A 19,407-nucleotide genomic window follows, 5' to 3' on the forward strand; every position below is an offset into this window, starting at 1 on the left:
GTTGCCAACATTGTAAAAAAAAAATTCCGGGACACTTTTTTGGCTATAGGCGGAGTTGCACTATACTTAGGGGGCGGGGCATGCATTGATAGGCGTGGCATAGGAAAAGGTAAAAATGCAGTGTGCTGCAACGAAAAACGAGCGGGGTTTACGTAAAATAGCGGGTGTGGCTAAAAGGGCTGTGGTTAGTCTGAGATGAATGCGGGATGGAGAGGGAAAGGGGGGGGGGAGGGATGGAGGGACAGCAGCCCCAGCTCCTACACCACAATAGCAATATGTGTTTTCCAGAGTTTGACAATCAGCAGATAAAGATACTCCAAATACCTGGTGTTAGCATTTCAATCATCCCGGCGCCATGATTGCTATGGTGTCAGGATGATTGAAGCGCATTATTTCTATTATTACATTGTAGACATGTGCAGAGTAAAATATTTTGTTTCGGAATTTCGTTTTCGTCTGAAAACTTAATTTATTTAGTTACTCCCGAAATTCGTTTTTATTTATTTCGTTTTTCGTTCAAAAATTGCATTCGTCCGAAAATCCACATGAATTACGGTCGAATCTGTCTTTGAAGGCTTATGGTGTCTGTCAAATGTATAAAGAAGATTCGACGGAGCTAGTATATAGCATACTTTAGAACCCTATTAAAGTCTATGGGACTCCAACGTTCATGATCTAAAGTGCTAATTTTAAAGGCTAATTTGCAAGTTACTGTCCTAAAAAGTGTTTGGGGACCTGGGTCCTGCCCCAGGGGACATGGATCAATGCAAAAAAAAGTTTTAAAAACGGCCGTTTTTTCGGGAGCAGTGATTTTAATAATGATTAAAGTGAAACAATAAAAGTGTAATATTCCTTTAGATTTCGTAGGGGGGGGGGGGTTGTCTATAGTATGCCTGTGAAGGGGCGCATGTTTCCCGTGCTTAGAACTGTCCCTGCACAAAGTTTCATTTATGCAGGAAAAAAAGTCCTTTAAAATCACTCGCAGCTATTATGAATTGTCGGCTCCCGTAATACAGAGAACACTAATTGAAAGTCATTGATAAAAAAAATAAATAAAAAAAAAGCGTGGGGGTCCCCCAAATTCAATTACCAGGCCCTTCAGGTCTGGTATGGATATTAAGGGGAACCCTGCCTCAAATTTAAGAAAAAATTTGACGTGGGGTTCCCCCTAAATATCCATAACCAGACCCTTCAGGTCTGGTATGGATATTAAGGGGAACCCCGCGTCAAATTTAAAAAAAAATTGACGTGGGGTTCCCCCTAAAAATCCATACCAGACCCTTTATCCGAGCACGCAACCTGGCAGGCCGCAGGAAAAGAGGGGGGGACGAGAGAGCGGCCCCCCCTCCCTCCTGAACCGTACCAGGCCACATGCCCTCAACATTGGGAGGATGCTTTGGGGGTCTGTGACCCCTCAAAGCACCTTGTCCCCATGTTGATGAGGACAAGGGCCTCATCCCCACAACCCTGGCCGGTGGTTGTGGAGGTCTGCGGGCGGGGGGCTTATCAGAATCTGGAAGCCCCCTTTAACAAGGGGACCCCCAGATCCCGGCCCCCCCCCCTGTTTGAAATTGTAAGGGGGTACAAAAGTACCCCTACCATTTCACAAAGAAAGTGTAAAAAATGGTTAAATAAAACAAACACACTTTTGAAAAATTCCTTTATTAAAAATAAAAAAATAAAAAAAAGATTCCAGCGGTGGTAATCCACTCTTGCTATCCAGCGACGGACGGTCATCTCTCCAGCGATGTCTCATCTCATCCAGCGCAGCGATCCATCCTTCTTCTGTCTCCGTGGAGGAGACACTGCAAGGATTCCGGCGGCTGACGTTTCTTATATACGGAGGGCGGGGCCACCCGTCACCTGACCCCACCCCCCTCTGACGCAAGGGGAAACCCGGGGTTCCCCGTGACGTATGGGTGACCCCGCCCCCCTCTGATGTAACGGAAACCTGCCTGTGTTACATCAGAGGGGTGCGGGGTCACCCATACGTCACAGGGAACCCCGGGTTTCCCCTTGCGTCAGAGGGGGGCGGGGTCAGGTGACGGGTGGCCCCGCCCTCCGTATATAAGAAACGTCAGCCGCCGGAATGCCTGCAGTGTCTCCTTCACGGAGACAGAAGAAGGATGGATCGCTGCGCTGGATGAGATGAGACATCGCTGGAGAGATGACCGTCCGTCGCTGGATAGCAAGAGTGGATTACCGCCGCTGGAATCTTTTTTTTATTTTTTTATTTTTAATAAAGGATTTTTTCAAAAGTGTGTTTGTTTTATTTAACCATTTTTTACACTTTCTTTGTGAAATGGTAGGGGTACTTTTGTACCCCCTTACCATTTCAAACAGGGGGGGGGCGGGATCTGGGGGTCCCCTTGTTAAAGGGGGCTTCCAGATTCTGATAAGCCCCCCGCCCGCAGACCTCCACAACCACCGGCCAGGGTTGTGGGGATGAGGCCCTTGTCCTCATCAACATGGGGACAAGGTGCTTTGAGGGGTCACAGACCCCCAAAGCATCCTCCCAATGTTGAGGGCATGTGGCCTGGTACGGTTCAGGAGGGAGGGGGGGCCGCTCTCTCGTCCCCCCCTCTTTTCCTGCGGCCTGCCAGGTTGTGTGCTCGGATAAAGGGTCTGGTATGGATTTTTAGGGGGAACCCCACGTCAATTTTTTTTTAAATTTGACGCGGGGTTCCCCTTAATATCCATACCAGACCTGAAGGGTCTGGTTATGGATATTTAGGGGGAACCCCACGTCAAATTTTTTCTTAAATTTGAGGCAGGGTTCCCCTTAATATCCATACCAGACCTGAAGGGCCTGGTAATTGAATTTGGGGGACCCCCACGCTTTTTTATTTATTTATTTATTTATTTTTTTATCAATGACTTTCAATGAGTGTTCTCTGTATTACGGGAGCCGACAATTCATAATAAGCTGCGAGTGATTTTAAAGGACTTTTTTTCCTGCATAAATGACACTTTGTGCAGGGACAGTTCTAAGCACGGGAAACATGCGCCCCTTCACAGGCATACTATAGACAACCCCCCCCCCCTACGAAATTTAAAGGAATATTACACTTTTATTGTTTCACTTTAATCATTATTAAAATCACTGCTCCCGAAAAAACGGCCGTTTTTAAAACTTTTTTTTGCATTGATCCATGTCCCCTGGGGCAGGACCCGGGTCCCCAAACACTTTTTAGGACAGTAACTTGCAGAATCTTTTCTCTCTGTCAAATCTTTTTTCTCTGTCGAATATTTTCTCTATATAATCTTGGACTAATAGAGGTAAGGTTAGGCACATTCGACCACAGGTTCTATAGACACAGATTGTCAGAGTCATGTCGAATCTCCTATTCTATATCGAACTGTTGTAACAATGAAAACGAAAATAAAGCATTTATTTATGTCGGATCTTTCGTTTTTCGGATTTTGTGCTTTCGTTATCGTTTGTCAAAACGAAAACGAAAATAGCTGAAATTCGGACGAAAATGCATTCGGACGAAAACGAATGCACATGTCTATTACATTGTCATATAAAATGAAATCATTCAACTCACCATAATGCAGAATGATTGGGAGCCCTGAGCGTGTCACTAGCCACGTTGCCTGCCACCAAATGCCATCAGATGCCCCCAGCAGAGACCCTCCTTACATCAGGTGCCCCATCAGTGGAGCCTTCCTCACATCTGTGTCCCCAGCAACGGAAACCCCTCCTTACATCTGTGTCTCCATCAGCGGAGCCCCTCCTTACATCTGTGTCTCCATCATTGGAGCCCCTCCTTACATTTGTGTCTCCATAAGCGGAACCCCTCCTTACATCTGTGTCTCCCTCAGCGGAGCCCCTCCTTACATCTGGTGTCCCCATCAGTCCCCCTAACATCTGGTGTCCCCATCAGTCCCCCTAACATCTGGTACCCCCCCTTGACATCCAGACTGCCCCCGTGGCCCCCCTGACATCCAGACTGCCCCCCTTGTGACATCCAGCCTGGCCCCTTCCTGTGCCCCCCTGACATCCAGACTGCCCCCCCGACATCCAGACTGGCCCCCTCCTGTGCCCCCCCGACATCCAGACTGGCCCCCCTGACATCCAGACTGGCCCCCTTCTGTGCCCCCCGTGGCATCCGGACTGCCCCCCCGTGACATCCAGACTGGCCTCCCCACTGACATCCAGACTTGCCCCCCCGTGTGGCCCCCCAACATCCAGACTGGCCCCCCTGTGACATTCAGACTGCCCCCCGACATCCAGACTGCCCCCTGTGGGGGGAATACAGCTTGTATTCTGAAAACACATTTTTCCTTTAATGTATATAGACTCAAGGTGAAAACCCTTGGCAAAGTGCCATATCCTTATTGTTAAATGCATAAAGACAGAGAAATTGCCCTATTTTTTTTGTGACTGTTAAGGTACTTGAATTACAAATATATATATGAGAAGTGAAATGTATAAAAGCAGAATGTATTGGTAACATCAACATATAAAAAAGAAGAGATATGGCTAACTAGGCTACTATTACATCAACTGTGGAATGTATGAAAATATGATGAATCTTCCTCCAACTGATATGTCTCGGAGAGTTCACGTCTCCTTCATCAGGGGTATTAAGAGTATCATATAGTCAGTCAAGTGGTGTTGTATGTAGACATGTTTCAGTTAAAAACAAAGTTTGAAAGAATCTGGAATTCTTGCCCATCATATTATAGTGTGTAATATTCATTATGTTTCAGAGTCATAGTAGAGGAGAGAACACCACCTATATGGAGGGAGCAGGTAGCACTGAGACCTTAGAGAGCCAACCTCTGGCCTTAACACAAGTCTGGAACATGTAATCCCCAATATGAATGATATAGCGGGGGGCTTCTAACTAGAGAGCCTCGTAGGTGCTGGCATTTGTGGTAAATCACCAGTTTTTGAGCATAGAGGATAAATGTCCAGTCCATCATACCCCTGATGAAGACTCAAACTCTTCGGGTGAGACGCTTCGGGTGAAGGAAGATTCATCATATTTTCATATATTTCACAGTTGGTGTAATAGTAGCCTAATCAGCCATTTCTCTTCTTTTTATATGTTGATGTACCAATAAATTCTGTTTTTATGCATTTCACTTCTCATATATATTTTTGTTCAATTCAAGTGCCTTAAAAAATCCCCCCCCCCCCCCCCAAAAAAATAGGAGAAGATCTCTGTCTGTATGCATCTTCTTTTATGTAGAGCAGATATTCCATGAAAACCTTGAGGATAAAATGTAACCGTTATGTAATGCCGCTATAAGAAAATATTGTCTAAACCTATTTATCATGTGTATTCCGCCTTAAGCCCGGGTTCACACATGTGCGTTGCGAATTGAAGCTGCGAAGATAAAAATCAGTTGTTCAGAGGTTTCTCTGTGTTTTAGCTGCGGATCAGTGAGCAGGGAGGGGGGGGGAGGTGTAGTGAGGAGAAGGAGAGAATTTGTGTTCAGATCGGAATGCATCTGCAAATCAGATGCGTTCCCATAGAAGATAATGGGTTGTAATTCGCACCGCAATGCCCAGAAAACGCACTCTTTTTTTTTTGTGCAATGCGCAGTGCGAATGCAACGCACATATGTGAACCAGATGCATTCAAATGAATGTATTTTAAAATGTCCTGCGAATTGGATGCCACATCTAATTCGCATAGGTGTGAACAGGGGCTAAATCTTGGTGTGCTTTGTGTACATTATCATATGACAGATGATAATTTGGTATAGTGTTACGGGGAATATTGCCGGTGGACATTCCTAACCAGTTTCCTGCAGGAAATTCAAATGGAATCATTTAAAATCCCCACCAGGAGCCTAAAACAGAAAGGGAAAAAAAATATGGTTACTTTTGCACACTTGTTTTTTTTGTCTGATTATGGAGGAAGAACAAAGTTATACTGAAAGCATGGAAAAATGATGACCAATCCCCCAGCACAGCGCACACTCTTTATCCGCAGAGCATATTATGGGATAAAGGCGAAGCATCTTGATCCGACAGACAGACCCCCTGGGGTGTAATCGGCTCTGCTTGTTGGTTCTGCTGATAATCAAATAATAAAAATAACTCCCGACCGGAGGGAACAACAAGAGCCCTTAACCCTTTCACAGCCATAGGGACCAGGGGATGGTTAGCTATTCCGAACTCCAGTCTTCCACTTCTGCAGATATCATGTCACCAAATGTTTAAACCTATTGTGACACAGGAAGACGCTAGGGTTGCCACCTCGTCCCTTTAAACCCGAACACATATTAATTACACAGGTTCTGTGCTGATTAAGGTGGTAATTAACCCCTTCCCTCCGAGCGTACGCAGATCTGCGTACTCAGCTTCCGGGGGGTATACTGGGATGATGCCCGCACCTGTAGGCATCATCCTGGTACCGTTTTTTACAGCAGGCGATTGGCTATCCAGCCTTAATAACTGAAGCAGCTAAAAGCCGCTCGGTTGTTATGCTGGAGGAGCGGGAAGGGACGTACCCCCCCCCCCCCCACGGCCGCCTCCCACCGCTGTTACCGGTGCTCCCGCTCGATCGGGAGCACCGATTCACAAACTGATGCCTCCGGCTGCTGGGGAGGAACTGGAACAACCCCGTAATCGGCGTCATTCCAGTCTCCTAATAGTAAACACGGAAACTACGTCATGACGTCACTTCCCATTTACTCGGCTGCCAATGGTGCCAGTTTAAAAAAAATATACAGTATTCAGAATCGCCGTTTTCGGCGATCTGAATACATTGAAGTGTAAAGGAGGAATCCCTCCATAAAGAGTACCTGTCACCACCTATTACTGTAACAAAGGATGTTTACATTCCTTGTGACAGCAATAAAAGTGATCAAATTTTTATTTTATTTTTAAAACAATTTATTCATTTTAAAATAAATAAAATAAATTAAAAAAAAATTTTTTTTAAAGCGCCCGCCGTCCCCGCGAGCTCGCGAAGCAAAGAAAACGCATACGGAAGTCGCACCCGCGTATGTAAACGGTGTTCAAATCACACATCTGAGGTATCGGCGCGATCGTCAGAGCGAGAGTAATAATTCTAGCACTAGACCTCCTCTGTAACGCTAACCTGGTAACCATAAAAAAAAATTAAAGCGTCACCTATTGAGATTTTTAGGTACCGTACTTTGTCGTCATTCCACGAGTGCGTGCGATTATAAAGTGTGACATGTTTGGTATCTATTTACTCAGCGTAAAATTCATGAAAGTGTCCCCTTTCCCAAAAAGTTGCATTTAAAACACCGCTGCGCAAATACCGTGTGACATAAAATATTGCAACAATCGCTGTTTTATTCTCTAGAGTCTCTGCTAAAAAAATATATATAATGTTTGGGGGTTCTAAGTAATTTTCTAGCAAAAAATATGGATTTTAACTTGTAAACACCAAATTCCAAAAATAGGCTTAGTCATGAAAGGGTTAAACTCACTTTGTGCCTTATCTGCATTAAATTAGCCTCATAACCTGAGTAATTCATATGTGTTCAGGTTTAAAGGGCTGAGGTGGCAACCTTAGTGGACACCCAAAACAGTAATTTCATTTTAAGACTAAATTTAATTACAGGTCCTCTTTAATTAGTCCACTAGTCATTTTAAAGCGGACTTCCAGCCTTCGCTTCAATCTTGCACAGTTGTACAGGCTTCTCTCTTGGACTGAAATTATTTACTCTGATTTCAATGCACACTGTGAGCTTCTCACAACGTGCATTAGAAGCTGCAGCAAGTCAGATAGAGCCCATCTCATTTCCTGACAGGAGAACATCCAGTATCATCTAGCGTAGTGGTTCTCAACTCTGTCCTCAGGGCCCACTAACAGGCCAGGTTTGCAAGATAACTGAAGTACATCACAGGTGATCTCATTTGCTGCTCAGTGGTTGCAGTATTCTAGTCTGCATCTCCCCAAGGTAATACATAAAACCTGGCCTGTTAGTGGATCCTGAGGACAGGACTTGAGAACCACTTATCTAGCGCTTTCCTCCAGTATCTGACTGTTCCTGGCCTGCCTTTCATTCATGGGATTTATTCCATAACTGGAGCTCCTCTTTAACCACTTTAGCCTCGGAAGGATTTTCCCCCTTCCTGACTGGGCTGTTTTTTGCGATACGGCACTGGGTCGCTTTAACTGAAAATTGCGCCGCTGTGTGATGTTGTACCTAGACCAAATTTATGTCCTTTTTTTCCTACAAATAGAGCTTTCTTTTGGTGGTAATTGATCACCTCTGCAGTTTTATTTTTTGCGCTATAAACAAAAAAAGGCCGACAATTTTGAAAAAAACCAACAATATTTTTTACTTTTTGCTACAATACATATCCAAAAAAAAAAAAAAAAAAAAAAAAATATATATATATATATATATATATATATATATATATATATATATATATATATAAACATTTATTCATCAGTATGGGCCAATATGTATTCTGCTACATATTTTTGGTAAAAAAAATCGCAATAAGCATATAGTGGTTGGTTTGCGCAAAAGTTATAGCTACAAAATAGGGGATAAATGTATGAACTTTTATAAACTTTTTTTATGTTTTTACTGGTAATGGCGGCGATCTACAATTTTTAATGGGACTGTGACATTGCGGCGGACAAATGTGACACTTTTTTGGAGAGCAGTCACATTATTTCAGTGATCAGTGCTAAAATGCACTGATCAATGTATAAATGACACTGGCAGAGAAAAAGTTAACACTAGGGGCAATCAAGGGGTTAACTGTGTTCCCTGGGTGTGTACTAACTGTGTGGGGGATGGGCTCACTGGGACAACACAGAGATTACCGTTTCTGATCACTATGAACAGCATATCTCTATGTTGTCCCTTGTCAAAACGGGGATCCACCTTGTTTACATAGGCAGGTTCCCATTCTGCCTCTCTGTGGAGCGATCGCGGGTGGCGGGTGGATGTTGAGTCCGCTGGACCCATGTGCGTGCTCCCACGGCATGCATCGGATGCACGCACCCACAGCATCTATTACACAAAATGACGTACAGGTACGTCGTTTTCCGCAATAGAGCCAACCCGCTGCAGTATATGTACTGTGGCTGGTCGGCAAGTGGTTAAATAATTGATCCGTCAAAGCCAAGATCTAATAAAAAATAAAAAAATATGCAAACTAAAGAAAAAGCATTTTATAAAAAAAAAAAAAGATGTTGCTACAATGTAACTTCCAAACATGACACCTTCTCTTCTGATATTTCAGAAAGGAATTCTCAGAACTGCTGGAGAAATGCAGCTCCCACAGCGACGGGTCATCTCGGAGTTCTCCCATAATGCACGGCAGTAAGTAAAATGCTACACTTCCTTTATTAAGAGTATCCACTAAGCACAAAGGGGCCCATTTATAATGAATACATTCACTTTCATGAATAATTCACTATTATACACCCCAGTACCCCAGTATTGCTCCACATTTTACAGCCCATTTATAAAATGCAAGCTTTGGTGTGTCACACAGAGAGCCCCATGGCTGGGGGAGAGGCCAGGCACATAACTTTGAGTGATATTATACTATATACTCAGTATACTAATGGTAGATTGTATACAAATCCCAAGTGTTTTGGCACTTGGCAACCACTCTGAAAAGCGATCTGCTTCATATCGCATTTCAGAGGGCATTTGACAGGCAGCGAGGGGGCAACATGTCACCGCCTGTTTTAAATTGAAAAATCCCAACCCACTGCGCCATAACCGTGGTTGCAGGATGGTTGTAGTGCAGCCCCATTTACTTAAGTGGGTTACATTCAGCAGTGGTACTGCCAACCGAATGCAACAGGGGGTTTATGCAAAGCAATATAGCCATGGCATCTGTACATCTGTACAGCCTTGTGTGTCTGCATATCTGTGTTTTAAGTGGGCAGTCAGGGGGGCAGTAAAACCCCTGCTCAATCTCTTGCCTTTACCACCCTCAGACTGCTCATGTGAATGAGCCCTTAGTGATCAGGAGGGTGGTAATTGAAAAAATCACGCTTCTATGTATCTTTACATTATTTTATTATATATGAACTGTTTGAATCACATGTAACAAGTATTGATATATAAGAAGATTTTATTATTTTTATCTTTTGTATTATGTTAGCCCTGAGGAAGGGAGTTATGGCCCCCAAAACGAGTTGACTTTGCAAACAATCTATTATTACATTGTGATAATTCATTTAAATCCACTCATTTCTATCACAACCCGAGGTGGTCATGGAAGCCCTGAGGTGTGCAGGAGCTGCCAGCCCAGTATTCATTTTTTTATTCTACATTGACACCATTGCCGCCCTACTGAGTGTGAATAATACAATAATGATAATAACATGATATAAAAATAACATATAAGGTCTCAGTGCTTCCTATCCACTTTCTCAAGTCGCATAACTTTGACAGGTCACATGACTGGGGTCTCTTTTTTCAAATCTTTTAAATCATTCTAGTTCTGTTACGCTATATAATTGCTGCCACGCAGATCAGTGAATTCATTCTGATGGGTTGCTATGAGTCACCATAATGTTTTATTTTCTTTATGAAATAGGTCGCTATCTGGAAAGCACATCCTCAGAGTCCTCGTCCCGCTCCCAGAGTCCTTTGCTGCAGAGTCCCGGCAGCTGCCATAGCCAGTTTGGAGGCTCGAGCGGCCTTTCACCATATTCCATGTCAAGGTACAGTGCACCAAGAGGCCCATGTAGAAATATCCAGAATTTACTTTTTTTATGGTAAATGTCAATTCCAACTGTTCTGCTTATTTTTAAAGCTGCACAGGGCATCTTCTTCCATCATTTTTCTGAAATTTCTATAAAGGCTGTAATATTCCAACAAGATCTATTTGATGGTTTCTGAATAACAGCTTTTTATATTTTTTTTACATTTTTTTTATTTAGTTATCATGTAGCATACAGTTAAACGATAAGTATAGATCAGGAATGGGGTGCAGTCATGGAAAAGTCCTGCATGTGGTAGTGTATAGCAGTGGTCTCCAATCTGTGGCCGGGTGCCACTTGTGGCCCTTTGCTTGCTTTTATTCAGCCCTTGGGGCATTATTTCATCCACTGATACTAACAGTGTGGTATAATTCCCCCCACTGACACCAACGAAGGGGCACAATCTGCACAATCCCTCCCAATGACACCAATGATGCCAGCGATGGGCCCCAATTCCTGCCATTGGTATCAACAATGGGGCTCCAATAACACCAATAATGGGGATCAATTTCTCCCAATGACGCCAAGAATTTTGTAGAAATTTGATGGGCCCCAAAGACACCAACAATGGGGCCTAATTCCTCCTTTAGATCAGTGGTCATCGACCCTTTTCTCAGGGCCCACTAACAGACCAGGTTTTATGTATTACCTTGGGGAGATGTAGACTAGAATACTGCAATCACTGAGCAGCAAATGATATCACCCGTGATGTATTTCAGTTATCTTGCAAACCTGGCCTGTTAGTGGGCCCTGAGGACAGGGTTGATGACAATAATTGTCCCAATAACACCAATGACGAGGCACTATTCCTTCCACTGACTCCAAAGATGGGGCATTGTTTTTTTTTCCCACTGACATCAGGACCTTTTCTACACTGGGCACAGTCCGGCCCCCCTGAAGTCTGAAGGACCATAAATTGGCACTTTGTTTCAAAAGTTTGGAGACCTCTGGTCTATAGCTAGGATATATAGAGTCAGACAGGAGTGGAGGCTAAAATTGGGTATGGGGAGGTGGGATAAGATGGGTGAGCAAGGGCCCAGATAGGAAAAGCAAGATGGTAGGGGAACCAATAAGGGGCAAAGTAAGTTGATGGCTGGGGGAGGGTGTGGGGGGAGGAGGGATGGGAATTGGGGATAATGGAAGGAAGTTGGAGGGTGGCTAGGTACAGCTAGGTACTGTATCAACTTCAGCCCGACCCAGCCAGCAGGAGCTCACCTTTATCTGAATGGGTGAACTGGAACCAAAAACACCATGTTATATTGGATACGCCTGATCTATATTTTGAGAGTGGGTCAGGTCCTCCAACCTTCTTATATTGTCTACTTTGTTAAGCCATGTTTGGACTGAAGGAGGAGATTCTTTGCTTTGGTCACATTCAGAGGTTGTTTGATTGAAAATTTTGACTATTTGTGCCAACACAAACTTGACATACATTTCACAAAGCTATAAGGATCTTAATTTTCAGCATTGTGTCAGTAATTTTCATATCTATTGGCTCTGACCTGGAAATAACAATTTTTTTTAAATAAGGGGAACCGAAAAAGGAACCTTCATTAATTTCAGCATCAGATTATTAGACCCATTGTACATGTTAGGTTGGTGGTGTTGTGTATCTATAGAGAAGACTTCATTGTTCGTTTTGGATGGAGTGTGAAAGGTTTAGAATCCCTGACAAGTTTATATTGTTACATATATTTGAGCCAGAAGAAGTGCCAGCAAATGAGTCTTATGCCGTGTACACACGACCGGACTTTTCGAGAGACTAGGTCCGGCGGTCTTTCCGACGGACTTTCGGCGGAGTTCCGACGGACTTTCCGAATGAACGGACTTGGCCACACACAATCACATCAAAGTCCGACGGATTCGAACGTGATGAGGTACGACTGGACTAGAATAAGGAAGTTCATAGCCAGTAGCCAATAGCTGCCCTAGCGTCGGTTTTTGTCCATCGGACTAGCATACACACGAACAGATTTCTCGGTCCGGCGGAGTTCCGGTGGAAAATTTTAAAACATGTTCTATTTCTAAAGTCCGACGGATTTTTGGCAAGCAAAGGTTCGATGGAGCCCAAACAAGATCGAATTGTCCGATGGACTCGTTCCGTCAGACCTTAGCTGTCAGAAAGTCCGGTCGTATGTACGCGGCAATTGGAGTCCAAAAGTAATTTTGGATTCAGGGCCCAAAACAATTTTCCTTCATTAGCGCTACAAAAAGTACAGCTCTGATGAAAGGGAGTGTTTGAATCCCTGAAATGCGTTGGATCTCTTATTCCGCTGGATATTAAATTTAAAAATATTATATTTTGGTCATTATTGGCATGGTACCCTTACTGCTTCTTACATACTCTGATTTTCCTCAGGTCCACCTTTGTTTGGGGTGCTTCGGTACATGTGAGCAGCCTTACTAATTTGCTTTAAATAATGAGATGGTAATTTACAACACCAGTTTACTGTCCTTGGGGGTGGGCTGTGATGAGTGGGAGTAGAATATGTGCCAGTGTCAGTAATGTCCAAAGTCAAACTAAACAATGTCCCATCCCAGGCTTGGTGGTCAGTGGGAGTAAAAAAATTATTAAAGAGGAAGTAAACCCTGATGGGTTTACTTCCTCTTTTTTTCCCTGCAAAGGTAAAGCATAATGGACTACTATGCATCGCGGTGCCCATTTTCGGGCAAATATCTCCTAAACCATATAGGTTTAGGAGATATTGCTTGGACCTACAGGTAAGCCTTAATCTAGGCTTACCTATAGGTCCAAGTTGTTTGGAAGGGTTTACTTCCTCTTTAATAATGCCCCATTGTTGGTGTCAGAGGAAGGAATAGTTCCCCTTCATTGGTGTCAGTAGGAGGAATAGTGCCGCATCATTGGTATCAGTGCGAGGAATAGTGCCTCATCATTGGTATCAGTGGGAGGAATAGTGCCTCATCATTGGTATCAGTGGGAGGAATAGTGCCTCATCATTGGTATCAGTGGGAAGAATAGTGCCCCATCATTGGTATCATTGGGAGTAATAGTACCCCATCATTGGTATTAGTGGGAGGAATAGTGCCCCATCATTGGTATCAGTGGGGGGAATAGTGCCCCGTCATTGGTGTCAGTGGGAGGAATAGTGCCCTGTCATTGGTGGGAGGAATAGTGCCCCGTCATTGGTGTCAGTGGGAGAAATAGTGCCCCATCATTGGTGTCAGTGGGAGGAATAGTAGTACCCCATCGTTGGTGTCAGTGGGAGGAATAGTAGTACCCCATTGCTGGTGTCAGTGGGAGGAATCCTGCCCCTGCATTGGTATCAGTGGGGGAATTGGTGGGAGGAATAGTGCACCATCATTGGTATCAGTGGGGGAAACAGTGCCCCATCATTGGTGTCAGTGGGACGAATCTTGCCCCATGATTGGTATTAGTGAGAGGATTAGTGTTCCATCATTTTGATCATTGGGAGGAACATTAGCCCATCATGGGGTGTCAGTGGGAGGAATTGTGGCCCGCCCACTGTTGGTATCAGTGGAAAAAATTGTGCCTTACCGTTGGTGTCAGTAGGAGGACTCGTGTTTCATATCAGTGGGAAGAATAGTGGCTCAGGGGCCACATAAATGCATGCTAATGGACGCATCAGACCTGTGGGCCTTGTTTTGGAAACCACTGCTCTACATTAATAAAAGAGAGATCTCTGATGCATGTTTTCCTTAATTTTGTGTTTTGTTTTTTTATCAGGGAAAGAAAATGAAAGCAAATTTCCCCAATGGGAAATTGACTATTGAAACATTTTAAAGTAAACCTTGCATGAGAGATAAATGCGAGCCACCATTAGTGGCCCCTTCTGAAGATGTTAGTTAATTGGGCTGTCTCTGGTTTTAATGCTTTCAGAGCCGCACACATCTCAGTTTGCTGCCACATAGTATTCTTTCTGAAACTGACTACTGTAAGCGCTGTAGTGTGCTGGATGTGGCCCACTGGTCATAGTTTGGAGACCCCTGCTATAAATGCTTATTAAATCCATATTTTGGATTCCTACTACTACTTTATATCAGGGTCCCTATCAGAGTCCCCCTTATATTAGGATGTCCATCAGAGTCCCCCCCCCCAGTCCCTCTTACATCAGAGTTCTCATTGGATTGTAAGCTCTAAGGAGCAGGGCCCTCTGATTCCTACCGTATTAATGTGTATTGTATTTGTACTGTCTACCCTCAAGTTGTAAAGCGCTACGTAAACTGTTGCCGCTATATAAATCCTGTATAATAATAATAAGAGTACCCTCTTATATCAGGGTCCTCATCAGAGTCCCTCTTACATCAAGGTCCCCATCAGAGTCTCCCATATATTAGGATGTCCATCAGAGTCCCCAACATTCCCTCTTACATCAGGGTCCTCATCGGAGCCCCCTCTTACATCAGGGTCCTCATCGGAGCCCCCTCTTACATCAGGGTCCTCATCGGAGCCCCCTCTTACATCAGGGTCCTCATCGGAGCCCCCTCTTACATCAGGGTCCTCATCGGAGCCCCCTCTTACATCAGGGTCCTCATCGGAGTCCCCTCTTACATCAGGGTCCTCATCGGAGTCCCCTCTTACATCAGGGTCCTCATCGGAGTCCCCTCTTACATCAGGGTCCTCATCGGAGTCCCCTCTTACATCAGGGTCCTAATCGGAGTCCCCTCTTACATCAGGGTCCTCATCAGAGCCTCCCATATATTAGGTTGTCTATCAGAGTCCCCTCTTACATCTGGATTTTCATCAGAGCCCCCTTAAATCAGGTGGAAGAAGAGACCATAGGCAACCCCGGTTAACCTGAATCCGCAATCTGTACATTGAGGATATATCATATCGGATAACATCTTGTAGTGTGCTGGATGTGGCCCACTGGTCATAGTTTGGAGACCCCTGCTATAAATGCTTATTAAATCCATATTTTGCATTTGATTGCCACCTAGTGTTTCTTTGCAATTCACAATGAAAAGATATGTATTAGCAGTATTTATATTTTTTGAATGTTAACATTTTGCTACACAAAATGATTTATTAACATTCAGATAATACAGCCCAAAACCTGTTTACTATACATTTCTCACTGTAATATATTACTCATTGTTACTTACCTTAATGGGCTGAAGCACCATAGTTTTTGTAAGAATTATATTTTTTTTTTTTTTATATATAATTTTGTATAAAAGGGGATTGGGTATGTTTTATATATGTTGTACATGGTGATGTTTTTATTTTTTTATAGCAGGGGTCTCCAAGCTACAGCCTGTGGGCTACATACAGCTTGCTACGCAATTTTTTTCCACCCCTTGCTAGGGTCAGTGGTTTATCCTTAATGTGCACAGATTGAGGATTAAGGACAGCAGAGGCTGCTGATTGGGGACCCTGTTGTATGGGGGGACATTAATAGGAACACTGATGTAAGGGGGACTCTGATGGGGATTTTATTCGGCCCACGAATATTTGTTTAATAATATACAATCAGATCCCCCCTTACATCCCCCCCCCTTATGCAACTCCTCCATAGATGCAGTGCAGTAAGTGAGTGTTGTGGCAGGATCCTTAAAGGCTCGTTCACACGCATTGAACTGCATTGATTGAAAGGACAAAGCAAATACATTTACTGTCCATGTGCCCCATGAACTTCAAACCATTCTGTTGGCGAGAAAAAATTTGGACATTTTGCATTTTATGCTGCACAATGCAAAAAAAACATGTCAACGTGGTGGAGAGGAAAGAGGTGTATTGGTGTGTATTGTCCAGAAGAGCTGGGGGGTGGTTTGCGTGGCAGGAACTTACATTATTATACCACTTTCTGCATCCCTGACCGGGGAAGTTTAACGATCTGGAAATGTTATGGTCGATGATTCAAGGTACTAAGGGATGATAAGGGTGCATGTAGTTTATAAGTGTGACTAGGTGCGTGTGCGTGTCTTTTAAAAAAAAAACTACTATTTCCATGTTATAAATTTACAGGTTTCTTGCCAGTTGCCACCTTTTCTGTTTGTCACAGTGACAACTGCAGGTTGTGCAAAGCTACTACAGTCTTTTAATATACAATTTGTAGTTGGAAATCCTTTGTCTCCACTGCTTAAATGTACAATATCTTCGCTTATTGTCTTGTGTCTGTTGTAGTGAGCCAGGAATCCAGCATATCTCCATCCTCCGGTCTACCGGCCTGGGTCTTGTGGTCAGCGGCGGCTCCAATCGTCAGGAGGGGCCCATGGTCTATGTACAGGAGGTGCTTCCAGATGGAGACAGCTTTAGGGTAAGAAAGCTGCACTTAGCCGACTACGGCCTAAGTGATTTATTTATTTATCACAGGTACTTGTATAGTGCTGCCAATTTATGCAGCACTTTACATATAGATTATACATTCACATCAGTCCCTGCCCTCAAAGAGCTTACAATCTTAAGGTTCCTAACCCACATTCAGACATACACATACTAGGGCTAATTTAGATAGGATCCAATTAACCTACCACCATGACTTTGGAGGGAGGAAGCCAAAGCATAGCTCCCAACTGTCCCTGATTTTGAGGGACTGTCCCTGATTTGCCTGATTTGGGGCAATGTCCTTCTGTCCCTCTTTCCCCCTCATTTGTCCGGATCCATATAGTTGTATATAAAATGCACTTTTTATCTTTCAAAAAGTGTTTCCTAGTGTTAAACCTTTCATCCAAATTCTAAATTGCTGCATTTGTACATTTTAAAAGCCAATATAAAGGAATAGTAGCGGTAAAAAATAAAACCCCTTGTGGATTTAATGTTAATTAACCCTTTTTTTTTTGGTTAATTCTCCTTTAAGGGGGTGTGGCAGGAGGCGTGTCTTATGACTACATAGGTTTGCTAGTAGGTGTCCCTCATTCCCTTGTCAAAATGTTGGGCGGTATCCCAGAGTACCCGGAGGAAACTCACACAGGCACAGGGAGAATTTGATGTTGATAAACCAAATTAATTGAGCTCAGGACCCTCCAATTAGCAATCTTGACCCCTGAGAAAAATGTATGGAGCAAGGTCTCCGGCCTCCTTCAGTCTAATGAGAACCTCCAGGGCCAAAGATAGTTGACATCCTTCAATATGTGGAGAGTTGTGAGGCATAGTGGGTGCAAGGTAGAAGTTATTGGGAGCCATACAATGCAAAAGAGATGCTTATTTCTCTTACAAACTTTCATGGGGGAACAAGCAGGACAAAACTCTGGATAGCCGCACACTGGAAAAAGACTTGAAATCCCATCTTTAATTGAGCTAGTGAGTAAGCACTGATTACGGTGCGAAACACGTCAATATTTTCTTGTACCCTGTTATTCTTTTGCTGTGGATTTTTTTAATTTGTTTTGATGTGACCCACGTTGTTTCAATTAAAGATGGGATTTCAAGTCTTTTTCCAGTGTGCGGCTATCCAGAGTTTTGTCCTGCTTGTTTGCTCATGGTGTGTGTAATGGTCAGCACCTGGGGCTCATCAATAGAAGACAAAGCTTCAGTCCTCGAGGATTACGGTGGTTCATCCTTTCTATTAAACTTTTTCATGGGGGAAAGAGGGTTAGGGGCAGGACCCCCTTGAGTAGTTGCAAGTTCAAATAGCAGACTCCAAGACTTCAATAAGAGGACAGCGGTGCATGGAAAGGCCTCCAGCAAGACGCCACATCTGCACATGCAGGAATGCTGTCTCTTATGGCAACAGTCTTTAATAGTTCCAAACAACAAACGTAACAGTTCCTTCACCTTCACTACAACTTCTTGTAGTTCTTCAGCACACTGAGCTCCCGGTCTCTCACTAGACCCTCTGATTCACTGCCACTTAATCCCTTGAGCTCCTCCAATCTTCACAGTGGTATCTTCCTCAAGCGTCACCCTTGCTTCCCTGCTGGGTCCCTAACTTGACACTCCCGATACCTCTCAAGCTTCACCCCCCGCTGGCCTGCTCGGTCCCTGACTTGGCACACAAGGATGCTCTGCAAGCTTCATCTCTGCTGACTGGATCCCTCCCTTGATCACTGTCTGAAGTTTCCAGATTCTCAACCGTACCCGTTCGGTGAGAATACTGCTCCGATACTTTCTTCGGTTACTCATTGTGGTCCCTGGTAATAAGGTGGATGGTCACTCAGTGGCGACAGCTTCCCCTCTACCTCCGACTATTCACAGGGTCTCCGGCCGGCAGAACCATCACTTCTGGTTGGACTGCGTGCCTCAATCCCAACCCTACACTGCTCTCTTGCTTCTGGATAGGCCTTCAGACAGCCCAGCAGCCAGATGCCCCCCAGGATAGGCCCAATCTCCGGCCTAGCAGCCCAGGGCACATGACACACGTCCACCCAGACAGCCGCCCAGGTGGTACAGAACGCAGATCACCTGACCTCACCCCAAGCAGGCCAAGCGATTCAAGAAAACCTATTGGCTGAGATACCCCATATACCCATAACCTGACCTTGAGTTGCCCTTCTCATATCTAGTACCACCAAGTACCAGGCCACCTAGTGGTAGAAGAGAAAAGTGCAATAAGGTCAAACTTAGGGAGAAATCAATGGATCTCTAATGATCAACCAGGGTAACTACTCCTATCAAGTAAATTTGTGAGGAGCAACCCTGCCTAAACTCCAGGGTGCTACATGTAATAAAGTCCACTTCCAGGAAAAAGCTAAATATACACACAAATAAAATATATTCTAGCTGGCAAAGGATTTGTATTTCTGTCTTTCCAGTCCTGAGATTTACATTCCTATGCCAGACAGCAGCGTTAGTTTGGTGACC

General features: G+C 44.1%; 1 protein-coding gene across 5 annotated transcripts in view; it reads left to right on the plus strand.

Annotated features, from left to right (window-relative positions):
• LOC143924932 (syntaxin-binding protein 4-like) overlaps window positions 1–19,407 on the plus strand; it is a 100,211-nt gene that overhangs the window by 54,644 nt on the left and 26,160 nt on the right. For all 5 annotated transcript variants that reach the window (XM_077449464.1, XM_077449460.1, XM_077449462.1 and 2 more), the window contains 3 exons: window positions 9,206–9,285; window positions 10,520–10,646; window positions 16,792–16,924. In XM_077449464.1, coding sequence (XP_077305590.1) covers window positions 9,206–9,285; window positions 10,520–10,646; window positions 16,792–16,924 — 340 coding nt within the window. The remainder of the gene's footprint in view (window positions 1–9,205; window positions 9,286–10,519; window positions 10,647–16,791; window positions 16,925–19,407) is intronic.

This window comes from Lithobates pipiens, unplaced genomic scaffold (genome assembly GCF_037356315.1).
Source record: "Lithobates pipiens isolate NorthernLeopardFrog02 unplaced genomic scaffold, aLitPip1_a1.2 Scaffold_22, whole genome shotgun sequence".
In the NCBI taxonomy this organism is placed as follows: Eukaryota; Metazoa; Chordata; class Amphibia; order Anura; family Ranidae; genus Lithobates; species Lithobates pipiens.